The sequence below is a fragment of the Coregonus lavaretus genome, assembly GCF_964263955.1.
Source record: "Coregonus lavaretus genome assembly, chromosome: 36".
NCBI lineage: Eukaryota > Metazoa > Chordata > Actinopteri > Salmoniformes > Salmonidae > Coregonus > Coregonus lavaretus.
In genome coordinates, this window is record NC_140023.1 from 15,720,641 (window position 1) to 15,745,770 (window position 25,130).

At 41.5% G+C, this 25,130-nt stretch overlaps 1 protein-coding gene across 1 annotated transcript in view; it reads left to right on the forward strand.

The window, feature by feature from the left end:
- Window positions 1-25,130, forward strand: part of LOC311110928 (PDZ domain-containing protein 8-like) — an 81,281-nt gene that overhangs the window by 20,626 nt on the left and 35,525 nt on the right. Inside the window, exons 2-3 of the mRNA XM_084153574.1 lie at window positions 9,536-9,664; window positions 20,470-20,572. Coding sequence (XP_084009700.1) covers window positions 9,536-9,664; window positions 20,470-20,572 — 232 coding nt within the window. The remainder of the gene's footprint in view (window positions 1-9,535; window positions 9,665-20,469; window positions 20,573-25,130) is intronic.

Below are 25,130 nucleotides of genomic sequence, written 5' to 3' on the forward strand. Positions count from 1 at the left end.
GTTTAGACTAGGGTTGTCACGATATCATTATCGCGATACTCAGTTATCGTGGCAAGGAAACAAAACATGAATCAGATGACATTTCCTGAGGAAAACAGTCCTAATGTTGGAAACAAGCAGCCTTATGTTGTCACCCAGAATCACATTTATTTTCCAAGCTATATAACTCAATATTTAACATACAGTAGGGTTTTTTAAAGGACCAAAGAGTCTGCTTTGTGTTTTGCTTTTTGCCATGGAAAATCAGGTATTGTAGTGTCGCGATACTGGTGTCGTGGAAACCCTAATTCAGACACTTCATTGATTGAGCTGTCGTTGTTTAGCTGTTCTATTGGATCCCAGAGAGGGAGAAAATAGGTTTATAAAACAATGAAGCCTGAAGTAATACTACAGTCTCTAGAGAGCCACCATTTTGGTGCAATAATGCACTTTTTACGTAGTGATGGGGGGAAAAACTGGACATACAGTTACATATCGGGATATTCTTTTTGACGATATGTCATTTTTCGCAATATCGCAATATTATTTTTGCGCTAGTTGGCTGTACCTGCACTAAAACCCCAGTATTTTCCCTTCATAGCTTGTTCTCCATCTTTTTAAATAGGGAGCCAATTTGTTTTCAGCACTTCTGTTTCCATGACGGATCAAAACATGTTTTCTTATGGCTCTCTCTTGTCTCTCTGCAGCAGACATATGGTGAGCAATATGTTTGGAACGTTGAATCGGGAAAAAATCACAGTATCGAATCGCAATATTGTGAGAATCGCATTACATATCGTATCGGCACCTAAGTATCGTGATTATATCGTATCATGAGGTCCCTGGCAATTCCCAGCCCTATTTTTACATCACAGTGAACAAATTGTGTGGGAGGGCAAAGTCCATCTCTTAAATCTACCCTTACGGTATGTCCGACCTCTCTGTCAATGGAACGACATATTGTATACTCTTGCATAAGTGTGTGTTAATGACTGGTGGTCAGGTTTCTAATCAATAATACTTTTGAAAGCTTTGATTGCTAATGTGTTGAAAAGGAGCACTGTGTAGTTATACACACAAAGCCCACTGCAGTACGTGTTGTTCATGACATCCTGATAGAGAATAACTCCTTTGCTCCAAAGATTTTTTGGGGGCCTGGCCAAATGCTTTACTTTCTAAAGTGACATGATAACTCACTGTCTATTAAATATGGATCTGCACAATCTGTTTCAGCTCCAAGATTCTCAATATTTCTATCTGTAATGTAACATCTGTAATGTAACATCTTATGATCTCACTGTTGCTTGGGCACTGGGCATAAGCAATGGGATACTATAATTTACTTGTAGCTGAGGTAAGGATACAGCAGGAAAAAGTAAATTTGTCTGAGAGTACAGTAATAACTTAAGGAGCATGCATGTGATTATTCAGTTCAATTTCTATTAAAGTTGCAGCAAATGAAAATCTGCTGACACGGAACTCCTGGGCTTTCTCGATCAGGTTTTGGAGATGGCTTACCAAAGCCTGGCCTGGTTTGATGTCAGGATTTGTGGTATCTAAATCAGACATTTAATCTGTGGTTTCATAGCATGAAGAGGCCAAATTATCATGTAGCCTTTTTAAACGCTTTGAGCCCAACAGAGAGCTATTTGTTACTGTTTTTTATTGGTGCTATCAGCATTTATGTATAGACTGCCCTTTCCATTTTAATTTTGATGTTACGTGTTTATTGGTTTGTACAAATATTCATCTTTTGAGAGTTACTGTATGTTCGCTTGTAAACACTTGAATGAATACACAACAAAGATACCAATACTATTGCATCCAGTTGTTCTTTACCAATTATAGGAGCCTACAGTACATTACAATCCTCTTGTCTTTGTGTGTGTGCACAAACTGTTTTCACAGAAGAAAAAAAAAAAGCTACGCCTAAGCTAATCTTTTAAGAGCTAAAGAATCAAGGTTCCTTACTGAAAGAATTGTCTGGCTGGAGCATTGTTCACACAGCTTTTGACTTCTCATTAGCTGAGCTGTAGTACTGAGCAATTAACAAACATTTTGGGTATTTTTCATTTTTTAAATGCTTAAATTATTTGAATTCCATTTAGTTGTTAATTTTTTTCCTGTGAGCTCAATGTGCACATTGCACAGATTCTATAGAGATCAATCAGATCCAGCCTGAACTGTGCGATGTGTGGAGTTGTAGTTTCCAACAGGCAAATATTCTACATAGTTTAGCGCAGAAAACGTGGTAATTAACTACAATGACCATAATCCATTGCGCACCCACTTGTCCCGTTTGTGTTTCTTTTATGCCTGCTACAGAAGAGACCGAAGAATACGTGATCATGAGGTGATATAGAGAGCAGCTGTTGCTTCGTGTGATATCTCTACCTGAAAATACAATATCTAAGTGATTGATAGTTGGTATTCAGCAGTCATAAAAGTATGCCTTATTTACTTTGAAGAACTACAAAATAGTGATTTTGTCAGACCACATAGGCAGCAGCTCTATAGAGATGAGATGATGACTTGGAATGAAATAATAAAGTCATCAAATAAAACAAATGTAATACAGTATACACAACTGAAATATTTTATTCAAGTAAAGTAATGTGAATACATTATGGTTAATAAGTGATAAGCAGTAATGGGCAGTCACTACCATCATGGGACTTGTATTAATTGTTTTATTCTGTGTTACAGCGTTCAACCCACATAATGCATAGTGCATTTTAATGTTTTTAAAAAAAGAATCGAAACCGAAATCTATTTTATTTTTTATAATCTAACCGAACCCGAATTGACTTCAAAAAACACTAATCACTCAGCGCTACTGAGCTGCCGTAAGTGGATCGGGTCTATTGGATATGGGGGATGCCAAGCACAGAATGCAAGGGATATTTGGTTAAACTTATTCAAGGACTGTATTGTGTGTCCGTCTCAGAATGAGATATTCACTTTCTACTGTAACCCCCATGGTTGTTGTGGTTGAGGCTTGCTTTGGTCCTACTAAATTTTTAAAGGCTCTAAAGCCCAACAACAAGAAATAAGGCAATCTTTAGATCCCTCGATACAAGAAACCATTATTGATAATATTTGAATAAGAGACTAGGCCTATAGCAAAAATCATGTTTGGTTTACATTGTAATATGCATGTTTTTTTCAGTAATTAGGTAGTGTTTGCTTTTGTGACAGGGTACAGTATTTGTGACTGGCTAATGGATAATTGTAAAGAGACTAAATGCAAGATGCAGGTAGGCCAAAGGGATAGAGATGTGGCTTATGCATTTTTAATTGAGGCTTTTTGATGAGGCTAATGGTGTGTGTGGAACGTGATAGGCCATGTCTGCCCGCTTGTAGTTGCACCGAGACAAAATGCAAACGTGCTTTCCAATTAAGATGACTTTGTAGTGGAATGGTGCTGTCAAGCCCTCATGCCTAAAAATCTGCTATGTTCTCCTAATCAGTGCCCCTCTAATGTTACTGAGCTGAGCTACCCCTTCCGCTCTGACCTGTACTGTCTGTGCAATAGATGGAATATTAACTGTGATTTTAAGAATGTAGGCCTGTGTGGCCTTTGTGCGATTAGTAGTTTTGGAACTGGGTTCATTCATGACCACAGAGGCGCACCACAGTGTCAACTGCTGATGTGAACATTAGGTTGATCACATTCCAGAAGTTTTCAATGGGGTTCAGGTCTGGAGATTGGGCTGGCCATAACAGGGTCTTGATATGGTGGTCCTCCATCCACACCTTGATTGACCTGGCTGTGTGGCATGGCGCTCACCAAACATCTGACAGACTTTGATTTTAAAGTATACTGTCCCTTTAGGGACTTAGCCTACCTTTGTAGATCATAACTTACTACTCATCATACTTAAGGATTAATGAAGCGTTGTTTAGCCATTCTCACATGCTAAGACATTGTTCATATTGAAGTTTAGCATGAGCTGAATGTTGCTGATTAGTTAGCCAGCCAAGTCCTTCAGAATGTCTCTTTGTCTCCACTGTCACATTCTTCTCCCCCTCTTCTGGACTTCTATTTTCTCCCTGTGGAAATGTCTTTGAGACAGTGTGCTGACAACTACAAAGGACCGATCCTAAAGGAACCGAGCCCTGAAAACAGAGGCTTATTCAGAACCACACTGATTAATAATGGTTCTGCTTTTGTTCAGTACCCAAAGAACCAGGAGGGTACAGCCAGGGCTGGGATGCTGCTAGCTGAAAGGGGTAGTGGTACCATTCTCATCGACCTTGTTGTTTGACCTCTCTGGACAACCTGTTGAAGCATGACAGAGAAGCTACTATGTATGTCAACATAGAGGATAAATGGGATTTCAAGATGCTGGATTTGAAAAACGCTAGAAAAAAAAGAATCTAAGTGGTAACTGTTGTAGAGATGCATCGCTATAAAAACAATTAATCTTGAAAACAAATGTCATCTTTGGAGGTAGGTTAGGCTCACAACTAGAGCAAGTTATTTATATTTATTATTTCTATGGTTAGGCTATTTATCTCATATCTAGCGTTTTATATTAATGAACAGTTACACAAAATCCTCTCTGGTATAGAATGCCAGGGCCTTCAGGCTAGACATGGGGCCAAAAATAGTAGAGGCAGGCGTGTAGTCCAAAACAACATGATGTTCATAATTACAGTGAGGCCATTCATTACTGTTTAATCATTGGCCTTAATTTTGCTTTTAGCCAATGACCACACCTAATAGAGGAAGTCACAGTGCTGGGAATAAAAAACGTTTTGGAGGACATCATGTTGTATGAGTGGGTCAGTGTGTGAACTAGGGTGAGACAGAGAGATGGAGAGCCAAGCTGTGAGTGTCTCACCCCACACTGGTTGAGGTCAGTCCTCCTGCTGTTGAGTGAGAGCAGGAAACACCCAAGGTCTGTTAGATAATCTGATCCCAGCAGGGCAGGGATTTCCTCCTGCCTTTCCTGTCCGCCCGCCTGCCCAATGGAACGGTGGGCCTCCAGTAGATGCTCCTATAGCATCTCCTCCATTTCGCATCTACAGTGCCTTCAGAAAGTTTTCACACCCTTGACTTTTGCTACATTTTGTTGTTACAGCCTGAATTTTAAATGGATTACATTTAGTTTTGTTGTCACTGGCCTACTCACAATACCCCATAATGTCAAATTGGAATTGTTTTTAAAGATTTTTACAACTTTAATAAAAAATGTAAAGCTGAAATGTCTTGAGTAATAAGTATTCAACCCCTTTGTTATGGCAAGCCTAAATAAGTTCAGTAGTAAACTTTTGCTTAATGAGTCACATAAGTGACAGTATGAAAAATGTATGCACTCACTAACTGTAAGTCGCTCTGGATAAGAGTGTCTGCTAAATGACAAAAAAATAAAATAATAAGTTGCATGGACTCTCTCTGTGGGCCAATGGTGACTTTAAAACAGTTACTGAGTTTAATGGCTGGGATAGGAGAACTGATGATGAACCAACAACATTGTAGTTACTCCACAATACTAACATAATTGACAGAGTGAAAAGGAAGCCTGTACAGAATAAATATATTCCAAAACATGCGTCCTGTTTGCAACAAAGCACTGAAGTAATACTGCAAAAAATGAGGCAAAGCAATTCACTTTTTGTCCTGAATACGAGGTGTTATGTTTGGGGCAAATCCAATACAACACATTACTGTGGTCCTCTGTAGCTCAGCTGGTAGAGCACGGCGCTTGTAACGCCAAGGTAGTGGGTTCGATCCCCGGGACCACCCATACACAAAAATGTATGCACGCATGACTGTAAATCGCTTTGGATAAAAGCGTATGTTAAATGGCTTATTATTATTATTATTATTATTATTATTATTACTGAGTACTACACTCCATATTTTCAAGCAGAGTGGTGGCTGCATCATGTTATAGGCATGCTTGTAATCGTTAAGGATTGGGGAGTTTTTCAGGATAAAAAATTAACGGAATGGAGCTAAGCACAGGCAAAATCCTAGAGGAAAACCTAGTTTAGTCTGCTTTCCACCAGACACTGGGAAATTAATTAACCTTTCAGCAGGACAATAACATAAAACACAAGGCCAAATTTACACTGTGACAGTGAATGTTCCTGAGTGGCCGAGTTACAGTTTTGACTTAAATCTACTTGAGAATCTGTGGCAAGACCTGAAAATGGTTACCTAGCAATGATCAATAACCAATTTCACAGCTTGGAGAATTCTGAAAATAATAATGGGCAAATGTTGCACAATCCAGGTGTGGAAAGCTCTTAGGACCCAATTCCAACTTAGGAAATTCCTCCTTTCCTACGCACATCTCAGTAGTTGGTATTCAGACTTACCTTATGAAGGCGCGTAATGGGCTTTATAGGCGTGATTCCCTTGTGCGCACTGAATAAATGTAATTCAACTGCTGAAAACCCTCCCACTTGCTGGCCAACAGATTTTGTCGTGGAGTTTTAATTCAATTGGGTTTTCAGTTAATTTATCTTAAGACATCCCTTTAAATACGGTGTGCTCTTTGCTTGAATTTTGTCGGCAGACTCAAGAGAATGTATCGACAAAATGGGTTCAGAATATTAGGGATCAATTAAAGTAAGCCATCTAAATATGTGCATATTTGGCTCAGTTTCACACCAATTGGTGGATTTCAAAAGGTTAGGAAAGTATTTATGAATCATAAACAGGTTTGGAGAGACTTTACGCACTAAAGAAAGAATGGTGGTTTGATTCATTCTGAAAATTGCCACATTCAGTTCTTTAACCCATGGTAATGTTAGAAGACTGGTTTCAAATTTGTCTGCAGCGATTATAAGATCAAATATACACTATATAAACAAAAGTATGTGGACACCCCTTCAAATTAGTGGGTTCGGCTATTTCAGCCACACCTGTTGCTGACGGGTGTGTGTTGAATCGAGCACACAGCCATGCAATCTCCATAGACAAACATTGGCAGTAGAGTGGCCTTACCGAAGAGCTCAGTGACTTTTAATGTGGCACCGTCATAGGATGCCACCTTTCCAACAAGTCAGTTTGTCAAACTTCTGCCCTGCTAGAGCTGCCCCGGTCAACTGTATGTGCTGTTATTGTGAAGTGGAAAAGTCTAGGAGCAACAACAGCTCAGCCGCGAAGGGGTAGACCACCGTGTAAAAATCGTCTGTCTTTGGTTGCAACACTCACTACCGAGTTCCAAACCGCCTCTGGAAGCAACGTCAGCACAATAACTGTTCGTCGGGAGCTTCATGAAATGGATTTCCATGGCCGAGCAGCTGCACACAAGGCTAAAATCACCATGCGCAATGCCAAGCGTTGGCTGGAGTGGTGTAAGACGATCTGGATAAGAGCGTCTGCTAAATGACTTAAATGTAATTGTAAATCTCATCGCCATTGGACTCTGGAGCAGTGGAAACGTGTTCTCTGGAGTGATGAATCACGCTTCACCATCTGGCAGTCCGACGGACAAATCTGGGTTTGGCCGATGCCAGGAGAACGCTACCTGCCCGAATGCGTAGTGCCAACTGTAAAGTTTGGTGGAGGAGGAATAATGGTCTGGGGCTATTTTTCATGGTTCGGGCTAGGCCCCTTAGTTCCAGTGAAGGGAAATCTTAGTGGTACAGCATACAATGACATTCTATATGATTCTTTGCTTCCAACTTTGTGGCAACAGTTTGGGGAAGGCCCTTTCCTGTTCCAGCATGACAATGCCCCCGTGCTCAAAGAGAGGTCCATACAGAAATGGTTTGTCGACATCGGTGTGGAAGAACTTGACTGGCCTGCACAGAGCCCTGACCTCAACCCCATCGAACACCTTTGGGATGAATTGGAATGCCGACTGTGAGCCAGGCCTAATCGCCCAACGTCAGTGCCCAACTTCACAAATGCTCTTGTGGCTGAATGGAAGCAAGTCCCCGCAGCAATGTTCCAACATCTAGTAGAAAGCCTTCCCAGAAGAGTGGAGGCTGTTCTAGCATCAAATGGTGGAATAACTCTATATTAATGCCCATAATTTTGGAATGAGACGAGCAGGTGTCCACATACTTTTGGCCATGCAGTGCATACTTCCATACATTTTTCCGACTGGTACCGGAGTAGCACATACTTTTGGTCAAGCAGAGTATCAAAAACAAGTGTCATTTATGTTTACAATTCCCTTATCCAAACGGATTACTCATTTACCTAGCTCTTATCAATAGCTCTTATCAAGTTGTAAATTACAGTTAATGGGGAATGTTATTTCTATCTAAAAAATAAAGTAGATGCTTTTTCCACATGGAACCGGTAGGTTCGCTAGACCTTATTCATGGTTTTATCCCGCGTAAAGGTGGTGGAATTATTAGGGAATTAATTCAAGGTCAGAATACGCCGTATTTGTAGACACACCCAAAACTAATAGCAGGTGAATAGCACGCTATTCAGAATATGCAGAGGAAAATGTATAAAAAGGGAATTGCGTTCCATTTACATGGCTTAACTGGGGTTGGAACCGGGCCCTTAGAGACTTACCCAGAAAGACTCACAGCTGAATTCGCTGCCGAAGGTGCTTCTGCAAAGCATTGACTCGGGTGTGAATACTTACGTAAGTGATATTTCAGAATTTCATTTTCAGTAATTTGCAGGCATTTCTAAATCATATTTTCAGTTTGTCATTGTGTGTAGATGGGTAAGAGAAAAAAATCGATTTAATCCATTTTGAATTCAGGCTGTAACACAACAAAATGTGGAATAAGTAAAGTGGTATGCATACTTTCTAAAAGCACCATCTCGTCTCCATCTCTCCCCCACGTTTCCTCTCATCTCACCACGACTCGGGGACGTTGATTTGTTGAGTCAGGGTGTGTATATTCCGTGTTATGTTGTGTTTTTCTATGTTTAGTTCTAGATCATTTAGATCTATGTTGGCCAGGGTGGTTCCCAATCAGAGGCAGCTGTAGCTCGTTGTCTCTGATTGGGGACCATACTTAGGCAGCCTGTTGGCACCAGTTAGTTTGTGGGATCTTGTTCTGTATAGGTTTGTTTTGTGTAACCTTAAGACTTCACGTATCGTTTGTTTGTTGTTTTGTCGTGTTCAGTACTTAAATAAATATGTACGCTTATCACGTTGCGCCTTGGTTCGACCAGTCATTAAACGATCGTGACAAACCGGTTCTGTGTCTGTTAAACTATTGCTGTGGGCTAACAGCAGATCATCATCTGAAACATAGACATTAGCGAGTTAGCACCGGATGTCCTCAGGGCTTTGCTTCTCAACTTCTCCAACAGCATGGTGGTTAGAAAAGCAGAACTCAGCAGAAGTGTTTTAAGCAATGCTTACTCGCTGAATCAACTTGCTGAAACAGTAGTGTTTGTGTTTGGGATTTGAGGGAAGTGATCACAAGTTCTCTGTTAGTTTTTTTCCTGTAATGGAAAAGGCATAGGCCTATGCTTAGATTGTCAAACGCTGCTTAAATCTGACTTTTGCTTTGATTTAGGCCCTAAGTATGTTAACACTGAAATCACTAGCAATAAACAACAAATGGACAACCATTTTCTAATTGAATCATTGTCTATTATTTGTGTTTTTTACAGATACAAACCCTTTTTCCCGTTCCAAGTGCAACCTCCCATCGGATCTTCCGCCTGCGACTTGGACCTCTCCGTTCAGGACACAGGATTGGTGGAGGGCCGGCTTAGGGTCACCCTTGTTGAATGTAGCAGGTAGGATGTCTCATTCCCTGTTTACAGTGGGGAAAAAAAGTATTTAGTCAGCCACCAATTGTGCAAGTTCTCCCACTTAAAAAGATGAGAGAGGCCTGTAATTTTCATCATAGGTACACGTCAACTATGACAGACAAAATGAGAAAAAAAATATCCAGAAAATCACATTGTAGGATTTTTAATGAATTTATTTGCAAATTATGGTGGAAAATAAGTATTTGGTCAATAACAAAAGTTTCTCAATACTTTGTTATATACCCTTTGTTGGCAATGACACAGGTCAAACGTTTTCTGTAAGTCTTCACAAGGTTTTCACACACTGTTGCTGGTATTTTGGCCCATTCCTCCATGCAGATCTCAAACAGTCACACTGACGCGTTTCATTAAGTGTAGTGTTTGTAACGCAAGATGGAAGAGACCCTGTCTCTCGTCAGTGATAGCATTTATTTTGGGAGATTGCAAAAAGATTACCTTTTTATTCAATACAGGATAAATATATTGTTTAAGGTGATAATAAAACATGTTTTGTTTAGTTACTTTTTCTTCAACTTGTTTCTTTAACTTTATAGCAAGTCAAGCTAGCTTGCGCTGCAGCTAGCTAGCTAGGCTAGGTTGAAGATACCATTGTAGTCACCTTATAATTATCATCAAAAACAAACGTCATTACCATCAAAGTAAACTTAAACGGGAAGCAACAGTCATATAATATAATTGGCTCACAGCCAATGCGTATTATTTAATATTACTATTAAATTACTACTCACTTATAGGAATGGGTAATTATTTACAAGTTGCTAGCTATCCCATAAAGCCCTCAATATTTTAATCTTCTGTGGTTTGGCAACTTTCTGTTCTTCGATGGACTCTGGCTGGACTGAAGACGACGCAAAGTTTGAACATTTTAAAAGTATGTGGCGTCTGTCTCACAACGCAGCCTTCAACCACAAGGGGGAGTGCTTATGGGTAATATGAACAAGGATTCATTCTTGGTAACACGGGGGAGGGGGGGTATTTCCCAATGCATCACAGCAATACTCTGTTTTATCAGAGATTATATACTGTAAGAGAATATAATTATACACACACTGAGCCAACCCTTCCCATGTTACATGTAGTGTTACTTTACAGAACACAGTGTTACGGTCCTGAGAGGCCTATTGCGACTAAGAGCAGTCTGCAGTCTCCACAGCTTTTCTGCCCAGGGATACAATGTATTGTGTGTAACTTATACAGTTGCTGCCAATTACAGTGGCTTGCGAAAGTATTCACCCCCCTTGGCATTATTCCTATTTTGTTGCCTTACAACCTGGAATTAAAATTGATTTTTGGGGGGGTTTGTATCATTTGATTTACACAACATGCCTACAACTTTGAAGATGCAAAATATTTTTTTATTGTGAAACAAACAAGAAATAAGACAAAGAAACTGAACTTGAGCGTGCATAACTATTCACCCCCCCCACCAAAGTCAATACTTTGTAGAGCCACCTTTTGCAGCAATTACAGCTGCAAGTCTCTTGAGGTATGTCTCTATAAGCTTGGCACATCCAGACACTGGGATTTTTGCCCATTCTTCAAGGCAAAACTGCTCCAGCTCCTTCAAGTTGGATGGGTTCCGATGGTGTACATCAATCTTTAAGTCATACCACAGATTCTCAATTGGATTGAGGTCTGGCCTTTGACTAGGCCATTCCAAGACATTTAAATGTTTCCCCTTAAACCACTTGAGTGTTGCTTTAGCAGTATGATTAGGGTCATTGTCCTGCTGGAAGGTGAACCTCCGTCCCAGTCTCAAATCTCTGGAAGAGTGAAACGGGTTTCCCTCAAGAATTTCCCTATATTTAGCGCCATCCATCATTCCTTAAATTCTGACCAGTTTCCCAGTCCCTGCTGATGAAAAACATCCCCACAGCATGATGCTGCCACCACCATGCTTCACTGTGGGGATGGTGTTCTCAGGGTGATGAGGTGTTGGGTTTGCGCCAGACATAGCATTTTCCTTGATGGCCAAAAAGCTAAATTTTAGTCTCATCTGACCAGAGTACCTTCTTCCATATGTTTGGGGAGTCTCCCACATGCCTTTTGGCGAACACGAGTTTGCTTATTTTTTTCTTTAAGCAATGGCTTTTTTCTAGCCACTCTTCCGTAAAGCCCAGCTCTGTGGAGTGTGCGGCTTAAAGTAGTCCTATGGACAGATGCTCCAATCTCCGCTGTGGAGCTTTGCAGCTCCTTTAGGGTTATCTTTGGTCTCTTTGTTGCTTCTCTGATTAATGCCCTCCTTGCCTGGTCCGTGAGTTTTGGTGGGCGGCCCTCTTTTGGCAGGTTTGTTGTGGTGCCATATTCTTTCAATTTTTTAAATAATGGATTTAATGGTGCTCTGTGGGATGTTTTAAAGTTTCGGATATTTTTTTATAACCCAACCCTGATATGTACTTCTCCACAACTTTGTCCCTAACCTGTTTGGAGAGCTCCTTGGTCTTCATGGTGCCGCTTGCTTGGTGGTGCCCCTTGCTTAGTGGTGTTGCAGACGCTGGGGCCTTTCAGAACAGGTGTGTGTATATATATAATGAGCTCATGTGACAGATCATGTGACACTTAGATTGCACACAGGTGGACTTTATTTAACTTATTATGGGACTTCTGAAGGTAATTGGTTGCACCAGATCTTATTTAGGTGCTTCATAGCAAAGGGGGTGAATACATATGCACACACCACTTTTCCGTTATTTATTTTTTCACTTCACCAATTTGGACTATTTTATGTGTGTCCATTACATGAAATCCAAATAAAAATCCATTTAAATTACAGGTTGTAATGCAACAAAATAGGAAAAACGCCAAGGGGGATGAATACTTTTGCAAGGCACCATTGACACCATTGCACTTTTCATAAATAATTACAAATTTCTTCTAGAATATCTTGAAATTGAAAAACTTTTTGTCTCCACACCTTATTGGATTTTCAACAATGCAGAACTAATTTTATTTTTGGAAACTTAAGTAAAACATTTGAATTTAGAGAAATGTTGACATGGCATGGCCATAATTGGTGACACCCAAGAGCTAGTACTTGGTTGCACAACGTTTGGCCAAGATAACTGCAGACAAACACTTTTTGTAGCCATCAATTGGCTTGCTGCACCTTTCTACTGGCAATTTGGGCCACTCTTCAGCAGCAAACTGCTGTAATTCTTCAATGTTTGAGTGGTGGCCTCCACCAACTGCTGTTTTCAGATCTCGCCATAGGTTTTGGATGTGATTCAGATCTGGACTCTTCGCTGGCCACTCCAGAACAGTCCAGCGTTTCTTCTTGAACCATTCCTGGGTGGTTTTTGATGCGTGTTTGGGGCCTTGTCCTGCTGGAAGACACACAATCTTCAATGGAAACCCAGTTTTTGGACACCTTGATAATCTGCTGATTTCATGATGCGTTGCGCACGTTCAAGGCCCCTAGTACCAGTGGCAGCAAAGCAACCCCAGCATTATCAAACCTCACCATGTTTGATTGTAGGGAAGGCATTCTTCTCATTGAATGCTTCAATTTGTTGTCGGTAAACACAGCGCTGATCTGTATTGCCAAAGAGCTATACATTTTTTTCAATGGTCCACAGAACATTTCCCCCAGGAGTTAAGCTTGTTTAGGTGGGTTTTTGAGACTTTCAATCAGGCTTTTTTGTGTCTCCTTCAGTAATGGGGTCTTCCTATGTTTACCAACGACCACATGAAGCATTCAAAGAAAATAATACCCTCCCTAAAATCGAACATGGGAGGTTTGATAATTTTACATTTACATTTTAGTCATTTAGCAGACCCTCTTATCCAGAGCGACTTAGTTAGTGAGTGCATACATTTATTTTTATTTTTTTCATGCTGGCCCCCCGTGGGAATCGAACCCACAACCCTGGCGTTGCAAACGCCATGCTCTACCAACTGAGCTACATCCCTGCCAGCCATTCCCTCCCCTACCCTGGGCCAATTGTGCGCCGCTTCATGGGTCTCCCGTTCGCAGCCGGCTACAACAGAGCCTGGATTCGAACCAGGATCTCTAGTGGCACAGCTAGCACTGCGATGCAGTACCTTAGACCACTGCGCCACTCGGGAGGTTATGCTGTGGGGTTGCTAAGCTGCCTCTGGTACTGGGGGCCATGAACATGTGCAAGACATCATGAAATCAGCAAATTATCAAGGTGTTTTGGAGTGCAATGTTCAACCTTCTGTCCAAAAACTGGATCTCTGTTGGAGGTTGTGGGTTTTCCAGCAGGACAACAACCCCAAACACACATCAAAAGCACCTTGAAATGGTTCAAGAACAAGCCCTGGCGTTGCCAGCGAAGAGTCCAGATCTGAATCACATTTATAACCTATGGTGAGAGCTGAAAACAACAGTTGGAGGGCACCCCTCAAACATTGATGAATTAGTGCAGTTTGCTGCTGAAAAGTGTGCCAAATTGCCAGTAGAAAGTTGCAGCAAGCTCATTGATGGCTTCAGGAAATGGCTCTGCAACCAATAAGTAACTTCAGGGTGGCAATACTTTTGTTCAAGCCATTTGTCTTTATTTTCTAAATGAAAATTGTAAACTTAAGTTAACATAATTAAAATGTGTTCTGCAATGTTGAAAATCCAATAACAAGGTGTGGAGACCGACCATCTGTTTATCTTTACATTTAAACTTATTTTAGAAGAAAAATTGAATTATTTAATTTAAGTGCAAGGGTGCCAACATATTTGGTCACAACTGTATATACATTTATGTTCAGCACTCTTTATGTAGCATCATGAGGTAGGCCACCTACTGTGTGTATTCCAGCCTGGTTTGAGCCACTTGGCAGGTTAGACTTAATCTTATGGTGAAACCCACTTTTATTATATTACATCGGCGTTAATCTCTCGTGGACAGACGCACATAGCATAACTGGTATTGTAGCGTCTGTCAACAGACTGTGGAATGCGATGATTAACGAGGAACTTTGGCCCGGGGCGCAGATTTTTCATCACTGATCATTTGGACAAATCACGATTTTGCTGGTGTTCGCATCTTTTGAATTTCGGAAAGGGAGGGGACATTTGGCACATGGACTTGCCCTAACTTGCAAAGAGAGTGGGGTGGAGCTACCGCTCTGTGTCTGCTCCTCGTTGTAGTATATTTTCTAACACGTCTCCCCCAGAATTTAATCAAGCATCTGACTCAATTACGCAACATTTATTTATTGGTTTCCGAGATTACATCTGCGTTAAAAGGCGCTAAAACAGTCTGGACGATATCTAGACCTTGCATTTTTCACCAGTATATGTGCTAGGTGTCCAAGCCTGTTCTTGATTAAGGCTCAATGCCTTTTATTCTCTGGCCACACCCATGAAGGAAATGCATCACTAATGAACTTAACCAGCAAGGCTATACATTTACCAGGTAATTTAGTTACCTCCTGCTCAAAGTAACCTAATCAATTTGGGCGACAATGCCTAGCACAGTTAAAAAGCAGCCCCTTTGTCTTGGGGTAGGTCATGTATCTCTTCTCTAGTCTCCCCTTCCTCCCTAAAAACCACCCACTTCTCCTCTGGGCCAATGACAATTTAAACATGTCAGCTCTGGGCCTGAGCAGTGTCTCCTCCACCCTGTCCTGACGGCGGTGTAAGCCCGTGTTGTGTTGCTTGGGTCTAGTGGCCGCAGACTGTAGGACATCCAGAAAAGCTCCTCATTAATAATACACAGTCCCTGCCCATTATGAGGCCAGGCCCAAGCTATGGCTGGCTGGCTAGCACTCCTATCCTTACAGCTGCTGCAAATGGATACCCTCTTACCTCACTGGGCCAGCCAGACACGTCTGACAATGACACCCATCCACTTCAACTTACACAGGCTCTACCGTGCCTAATATTGGGTTTATCTCTGTAGGATTCCATTGGGATGGAGACAAATGGAACTGAACTGCGTGAAGGTCTTCGTTGTTTTGAATAGGCATAAAAGGTTGTTGATATTCAGAGGAATATCATTATATTCTAAATGGACCTGAAATGAACAGTGAATTGGTTCAGATGAATATTTTATTTTATACATTTACGTCATTTAGCAGACGCTCTTATCCAGAGCGACTTTATTGCAACAAGATCATTTTAAACTGCCTGTCATGTTGTTTATTTGTATGTTCTCCTCTTAGTTTTGATTGGTTACTTTCTGTCTGTTGGTTACTGCCAACTGACAGTGAAACACCTCTTAAAATGTAATGATAGCATGCTTGCTTTCTCTTGCCTACCATGCATCCAACATATACTGTGTATATATAATACATTAATAGAAATAATGAGTGTGTTTTGGTAACTGATTTAAAGCCAGGCCCTGGGTAGACAGAAGAAGTGTGTCCTAAGTTTAAGTGGCCAGATTTGACCTCAATTTCGAAAGGAGTTTGAAGAAATTCTAATCAGTCAGCAGTGATTGGCAGGATTAGGTTGTCAAGTCTGTGAAAAATGTGCTGTCTGTCACCAGCAGATGGAGACATAGTCAGCATATTGTTAATCCAGAATCCAGCATATCATCCGCACATCCAGTATCCTGTATACAGATAGAGCTTGTTGTATGCAGTAATTGGGGACCCAATTGAGTCAATGGGACAAGTGCATGTCCAGTGGTGTAATTGAGGCAAATAAAAATGGTTACTACCGTTTCTTTGTTTGCTTTTTTAGACACTTGTCAGTTGTATTTTTATGACCTTAAAATTAAGTAAAAAAACATTTTTTGAAACTATCAATATCAAATAGGTTTACATATACTGTATATTGTAGAAAGTAATCCTGCAATATAAATAGGTAAACACTTCAAATGCACAGGTACTACTGCTTTACTACAGTATTTAATTATTTTCTGGTGTATTTTCATCACTTCACAAGGGGGCAGCAATAGCCTTGACAGTGTTTGCTTCAGTATCCATGTAACCATTGGTCAGGGGTCTCTGATGCATCCTAGTAGCACCTGAAAACACTTGTCCCAGCCCAAAGGATTTGGTTTGTCTACAGTGGCATCAAGGTCATTCAAGTGTGTACAGTGCCTTCGGAAAGTATTCAGACCCCTTGACTTTTTCCACATGTTGTTACGTTATAGCCTTATTGAAAAATGTATTAAATTGTTTTTCCACCTCATCAATTTTTTATTGATTTATTTTTATTTTACCTTTATTTAACTAGGCAAGTCAGTTAAGAACAAATTCTTATTTACAATGACGGCCTACACCGGCCAAACCCGGATGACGCTGAGCCAATTGTGCGCCGCCCTATGTGACTCCCAATCACGGCCGCTTGTGATACAGCCTGGAATCGAACCAGGGGGTCTGTAGTGACTCCTCAAGCACTGAGATGCAGTGCCTTAGACCGCTGCGCCAATCGGGAGCCCAACACACAATACCCCAAAATGACAAAGCAAAAATAGGTTTTTAGAAATTTTTGCAAATGTATTACAAATAAAAAACAGAAATATCCGATTTACATAAGAATTCAGACCCTTTAATCTGTACTTTGTTGAAGCACCTTTGGCAGCGATTACAGCATCAAGTCTTCTTGGGTATGACGCTACAAGCTTGGCACACCTGTATTTGGGGAGTTTCTCCCATTCTTCTCTGCAGATCCTCTCAAGCTCTGTCAGGTTGGATGGGGAGCGTTGCTGCACAGCTATGTTCAGGTCTCTCCAGAGATGTTCGATGGGGTTCAAGTCCGGGCTCTGGCTGGGCCACTCAAGGACATTCAGAGACTTGTCCCGAAGCCACTCCTGCATTGTCTTGGCTGTGTGCTTAGGGTCGTTGTCCTGTTGGAAGGTGAACCTTCACCCCAGTCTGAGGTCTTGAGCACTCTGGAGCAGGTTTTCATCAAGGATCTCTCTGTACTATGCTCCGTTCATCTTTCCCTCGATCCTGACTAGTCTCCCAGTCCCTGCCGCTGAAAAACATCCCCACAGCATGATGATGCCACCACCATGCTTCACCGTAGGGATGGTGCCAGGTTTCTTCCAGATGTGGAGTGGCGCAGTGGTCTAAGGCACTGCATCGCAGTGCTAGCTGTGCCACTAGAGATCCTGGTTTGAGTCCAGGCTCTGTCGCAGCCGGCCGCAACCGGGAGGCCCATGGGCGGCGCACAATTGGTCCAGTGTCGTCCAAGGTACGGGAGGCTTTGGCCGGCAGGGATGTGGGTTGGTTTCCCACGGGGGGCCAGTAAAAAAATTATAATAAAAAAAAATTAGTAATAATAATAAACGTATGCATTCACTAACTGTAAGTCGCTCTGGATAAGAGCGTCTGCTAAATGACTAAAATGTAAAAAAATGTAAATGTGACGCTTGGCATTCAGGCCAAATAATTAAATATTGGTTTCATCAGACCAGATAATCTTTTTTCTCATGGTCTGAGAGTCTTTAGGTGCCTTTTGGCAAACTCCAAGCGGGCTTTCATGTGCCTTTTACTGAGGAGTGGCTTCCGTCTGGCCACTCTACAATAAACGCCTGATTTGGTGGAGTGCTGCAGAGATGGTTGTCCTTCTGGAAGTTTCTCTCATCTCCACAGTTTCTCTCACCTCCCTGACCAAGGCCCTTCTCCCCCGATTGCTCAGTTTGGCCGGGCGGACAGCTCTAGGAAGAGCCTTAGTGGTTCCAAACTTCTTCCATTTAAGAATGATGGAGGCCACTGTGTTCTTGGGGACCTTCAATGCTGCAGAAATGTTTTGGTACGCTTCCCCAGATCTGTGCCTCGACACAATCCTGTCTCGGAGCTCTACGGACAATTCCTTCGACCTCATGGCTTGGTTTCTGCTCAGGCATGCACTGTCAACTGTTGGACCTTATTTAGACAGGTGTGTGCCTTTCCATGTCCAATCAATTGAATTGACCACAGGTGGACTCCAATCAAGTTGTAGAAACATCTCAAGGATGATCAATGGAAACAGGATGCACCTGAGCTCAATTTCGAGTCTCATAGCAAAGGGTCTGAATACTTACAGTACCAGTCAAAAGTTTGGACACACCTATTCACCATTTTCCTCAGCATTCTACACATAATACCCCATAATGACAGAGCAAAAACAGTTTTTTAGATATTATAGCAAATGTATTAACAATAAACAGAAATACCTTATTTACATACACTGCCAGTCAAAAGTTTGGACACACCTACTCATTCAAGGGTTTTTCTTTATTTTTACTATTTTCTACATTGTAGAATACTATTGAAGAGATCAAAACTATGAAATAACACATATGGAATCATGTAGTAACCAAAGAAAGTGTTAAACAAATCAAAATGTATTTTATATTTGAGATTCTTCAAATAGCCACCCTTTGCCTTGATGACAGCTTTGCACACTCTTGGCATTCTCTCAACCAGCTTCACCTGGAATGCTTTTCCAACAGTCTTGAAGGAGTTCCCACATATGGTGAGCACTTGTTGGCTGCTTTTCCTTCACTCTGCCGTCGGACTCATCCCAAACCATCTCAATTGGGTATTTACTCCTTCTTGGTAAAATAAATAAATAAATCACAGACAGTGTCACCAGCAAAGCACCCCACACCATAACGCCGCCTCCTCCATGCTTTATGGTGGGAACTACACATGAGGAGATCATCCGTTCACCCACACCGCGTCTCACAAAGACACAGCGGTTGGAACCAAACATTTCAAATTTGGACGAATTTCCACCGGTCGAATGTCCATTGCTCGTGTTTCTTGGCCCAAGCAGGTCTTTTCTTATTATTGGTGTCCTTTAGTAGTGGTTTCTTTGCAGAAATTCGACCATGAAGGCCTGATTCAAACAGTCCCCTCTGAACAGTTGATGTTTAGATGTGGCTGTGACTTGAACTCTGTGAAGCATTTATTTGGGCTGCAATCTGAGGTGCAGTTAACTCTAATGAACTTATCCTCTGCAGCAGAGGTAACTCTGGGTCTTCCTTTCCTGTGGCGGTCCTCATGAGAGCCCGTTTCATCATAGCGCTTAATGGTTTTTGCGACTGCACTTAAAGAAACGTTCAAAGTTCTTGAAATGTTCCGTATTGACTGACCTTCATGTCTTAAAGTAATGATGGACTGTCGTTTCTCTTTGCTTATTTGAGCTATTCTTGCCATAATATGGACTTGGTCTTTTACCAAACAGGGCTATCTTCTGTATACCCCCCCTACCTTGTCACAACTGACTGGCTCAAACGCATTAAGAAGGAAAGAAATTCCACAAATTAACTTTTTTAAGAAGGGACACCTGTTAATTGAAATGCTTTCCATGTGACTACCTCATGAAGCTGGTTGAGAGAATGCCAAGAGAGTGCAAAGCTGTCATTAAGGCAAAGGGTGGCTGTTTGAAGAATCTCAAATATATTTTGATTAGTTTAACACTTTTTTGGTTACTATATGATTCCATATGTGTTATTTCATAGTTTTGATGTCTTCGCTATTATTCTACAATGTAAAAAAACTGTAAAAATAAAGAAAAACCCTTGAATGAGTAGGTGTGTTTGACTGGCAGTGTATGTAAATAAGGTATTTCTGTTTATTGTTAATACATTTGCTATACTATCTAAAAAACTGTTTTTGCTATGTCATTATGGGTTATTATGTGTAGAATGCTGAGGAAAATTGTTTATTTACTTCATTTTAGAGTAAGGCCTAACTTAACAAAATGTAGAAAAAGTCATGGGGTCTGAATACTTTCCGAAGGCACTGTACATCTGTATTTTAAATATTGTTACATATTGTAGGCTATGCACTACACTTAGGGAGACGGAGATAATCAGTAATGATGTATTGTCTAATATTTGCTTTTTCTTCTGTAATTTCTCCTTCAGGCTTTTTATCCTGGGCTCGTACGACAGAGAGACCTACGTGCACTGCACCTTTGAGCTGAGCAGCCACGAGTGGAAAGAGAAAACACGCAGCTCCATCAAAGCGGTGGGCTTCTTTAAGATACTGTCGCCCCCCCCCCCCACACTCCCCCCATGTAAAACAACACCAGTCATCTTTCTTAAAGACCACCCAAGCGTAATGCCTATTTGTCAGACAAAGAGCCAGAGGGCTACTGACACATGTTTGATCCGCCATGTTCAACTAGAGGAACTAGGGAATCATGAGCTTTTCCTTAAGAAGAACAACAAACAGTATCGTATTGGTGCTTCATGTTACGCTTGTGGTCCTAATCAATTGTCACAATATGACAATAGTGTTTAACTTCTTATAGATGAGGTACATTTGTGACACATTAATTGGCTTGTACAAAATACCTAATGGTGACATTTATCGGTTTCACTGATGAGATTTTTTTATTCAAAGATATTAACATGATAGAGACCATAGTCAGAGACCATAGATCTATTGATACAAATGTTTTATTTTCCCCCGTCTGAGATAAGTCAATTTCCCCCGGTGACATTTTGAAAGCAAAAAAATGATCGGGCCTTAGAGCAAACCTTTTCTAATTGCAGCAATTCAGAGATATTAACATTATCACGTGGGACTTGTTCGGAAGTGACTAACGACTGTTTGAGACGGAAATGCCAAGTCTAATTGCTGACCATCACTCACACATCCCGACGCTGCTTCACTCTGTGTGAAAAACTGGCATTTGCATTGGCTCAAAGTAAATTTTAGTTTCATTCAAGAGGTAATTTCTCAGAATAATCTTATTATGTCGGAGCAGCTTCCATCCTGTCCAGCAGGAGGCAATGCCACTATAACAACAAAAAATAAAGGGACATTTTCAGTAAAATAGTTCATATCAGTAATCCTCATTTACTGTATGTTCTCTCAGTAAGCCAAGCTTTCTAGCATGCCACAATCTGTAAATGACGTGTGTGTGTGTGTGTGTGTGTGTGTGTGTGTGTGTGTGTGTGATATTTGTGTTGAAGAGAGACAAAGACCACCTCAAATAGTTTTCAACAGGCATTCATTGGAAAGTGAGACCCAGTTTTATCTCTACCATCACATTTTCTCATATAAAGCTTGGTTGGGAGTCACGCCTTGGCGTTAGTGTGTTATTTTGCTCTGCAGCCTATGTGTAGTAGTGCAAGTGATAGCTAAAGGCAGTTGACAATGTATTTAATAATAATAAAGAATTAGGTGGGTGCTTATATTTGTCCTATTTCACATAGTACTAGTGTATATTATACGCATGTGTGAATTGGAAATGTGTTTTTTGCATAGCCCAACTCCCCCTGAGAAACCCTCGGAAAGTGGGGTCATGGCCAGGGTCTGGAGCAATTAAGTGCCTTGCTCAAGGCCACATCGATAGATTTTTCACCTTGTCGGCTCTGGGATTCGAACTCCCGACCTTTTGGTTATTGGCCCAAAGCTCTAACCGCTAGGCTACCTGCCGGCAATAAAAGCTGTGACTCACAGACATGCTACAACACAATTTCTTCAACATTCCTTCCAATGTACAACCCATCAACTGTAGCCGATGAGGTAAAAGTGTTCAACTTGACCAATATGGCTGCCTTCTGGTGTGTCCCTCTAATAACGTCCTCTTCAGACCGAGTGCTGTAGCTAGCTCTCCATTTAATATGCAACCTAGAGATGCAGATGCAAGGTGGCATTTGGGCCGTTGTATCAGCCTCTTACAGCTTGTGTCCCTAGCAGGACCATGCTAAGGATTAAAGGCGATATCATCTGAAAAAAGGTCACTCTCCCTCTCTCTCTGCATATTCCTTTGCGTTTTTATTCCAAGAATGATCGCAGGAGATGAGGCCCAACTATCCTCTGAACTGGGCTCTCTGTGTGGCACATGTATGTTAATACACTGAACAAAAATATAAACGCAACATGTAAATTGTTGGTCCCATGTTTCATGAGCTGAAATAAAAGATCCCAGAAATGTTCCAGATACACAAAAAGCTTATTTTGCTAAAATGTTGTGCACAAATTTGTTCACATCCCTGTTAGTGAGCATTTCTCCTTTGCCAAGATAATCCATCCACCTGACAGGTGTGGCATATCAAGAAGGCTGATTTAAACAGCATGATCATTACACAGGTGCACCTTGTGCTGGGGACAATAAAAGGCCACTCTAAAATGTGCAGTTTTGTCACACAACACAATGCCACAGATGTCTCAAGTTTTGAGGGGTGGTGCAATTGGCATGCTGACGGCAGGAATGTCCACCAGAGCTGTTGCCAGAGAATTTAATGTCAATATCTCTACCATAAGCCGCTTCCAACGTTGTTTTAGAGAATTTGGCCGTACAACCGCAGATCACGTGTTACCACGCCTGCCCAGGATCTCCACATCCGGCTTCTTCACCTGTGGGATCGTCTGAGACCAGCCACCCGAACAGCTGATGAAACTGTGGGTTTGTACAACCAAAGATTTTCTGCACAAACTGTCAGAAACCGTCTCAGGGAAGCTCATCTACGTGCTCGTCCTCACCAGGGTCTTGACCTGACTGCAGTTCGGCATCGTAACCGACTTCAGTGGGAAAATGCTCACCTTCGATGGCCACTGGCACGCTGGAGAAGTGTGCTCTTCATGGATGAATCCCGGTTTCAACTGTACCGGGCAGATTGCAGATGGCATGTATGGCGTCGTGTGGGCGAGCGGTTTGCTGATGTCAGCGTTGTGAACAGAGTGCCCCATGGTGGCAGGTGGGGTTATGGTATGGGCAGGCATAAGTTACGGACAATGAACACAATTGCATTTTATCAATGGCAATTTGAATGCAGAAAGATACCGTGACGAGATCCTGATGCCCATTGTCGTGCCATTAATTTGCCGCCATCACCTCATGTTTCAGCATGATAATGCACGGCCCCATGTCGCAGGGATCTGTACACTTCCTGGAAGCTGGATGTCCCAGTTCTTCCATGGCCTGCATACTCATCAGACGTGTCACCCATTGAGCATATTTGGGATGCTCTGGATCGACGTGTACGACAGCGTGTTCCATTTCCTGACGATATCCAGCAACTTGGCACAGCCATTGAAGAGTGGGACAACATTCCACAGGCCACAATCAACCGCCTGATCAACTCTATGCAAAGGAGATGTGTCGCATTGCATGAGGCAAATGGTGGTCACACCAGATACTGACCGGTTTTATGATCCACGCCCCTACATTTAAAAAAAAGGTATCTGTGACCAGCAGATGCATATCTCTATTCCCAGTCATGTGAAATCCATAGATTAGGGCCAAATGAATTTATTTCAATTGACTGATTTCCTTATATAAACTGTAACTTAGGGAAATCTTTGGAATTGTTGCATTTTACGTTTTATATTTTTGTTCAGTGTAGTTTATATTCTATTTGAGTGTTGCTCATTAAACTACTGTGACCCTCTCTCTCTCTGATGGTGAGCCCTCAGAGCAGGGTTTCCATTAGGCAAATGTGGCGCCTTGCATTTTAATTTACCGGACATTAAAGAAATTTACCGGACCCATTTGCATTGGGTGCGTAACCTGATTAGGCCGTCCACCCACGGTGCTCAGAATGGCAGAAATCACATTTAGATCATGGCAATTCATCTTAACAGAACATGCAACTCGAGGATGCAACGCCATGCATCTTTCTTACCGAATTCCGATGCGCAATTTGAAGATGTTAGAATAACTGTCCACATTTAATTTTCCTCAGCCAATAAGATGAGTAACAAACAGCAAAATCACTAGCCTATGTCAATCTACTATCCCCTGTAGAAAAGTGAACCTATTATATTGGTCAGCTTGCCATTCTGTGCAGGAAAGAAATAGCCAATTCCAAACAGACTGTGGGACAGTTGTGGGATGATAGACCCCAAATTCATCCAACCAGTAGGCCTAGGCTACATCCCAAAAAACGTCAACAAGCAATGAAGCTCATGCAACAGATCTGAACGTTTAGCTGAAAATGTTGATAAACTATTATTTATTTACTTTAGAAGTGCAGCAATGCGCACAAGGCAGTAGGCTAAGCGCGAATGTTCGTTCATGAGACAGATGAAAATATCTGTTATAAATTTAGAAAGAGGGGAGATCTAAAGATGCAACAACTAGCATGGGTTACTAATATGACTAGGATTGTGGCTTTTGGCTACTGGACAATTTTTAAGAAAGTTGACTTGAAAACCAATATAACATGAGAGAAACAGGCTACTGCTTTCAATGGCATATGGAATTCTTTATAAAATAATTGCCTGTACGTTTGGTTGGATTTTGGCTAGGCTACTTTGAAGCAAGTTAAGACATGCCTCATGTAGTAAAACATTCAGGTTTCAAACGATTAAGGATATGTTTTCAAAAAGTATACTGCCTCCAGCTCATTGCAAAGTGGTGTGTGACGGGCTGAAGCCTGCCTAGTGGCATATGCACATGAATGGGAAGCGTGCTTCAAATACCAGTTGAGAAATAAAAATAGTAGCTCTATTTCATCCTTGGTCATCAAAACTGTTTTTAACACACGATTGCGTTTAGAAATGTTGCGTGATGTTTGCGCTTAATAAAGCAGGTTTCACTCCAGCAGCAACGAACAGCTGTCTGATGAGC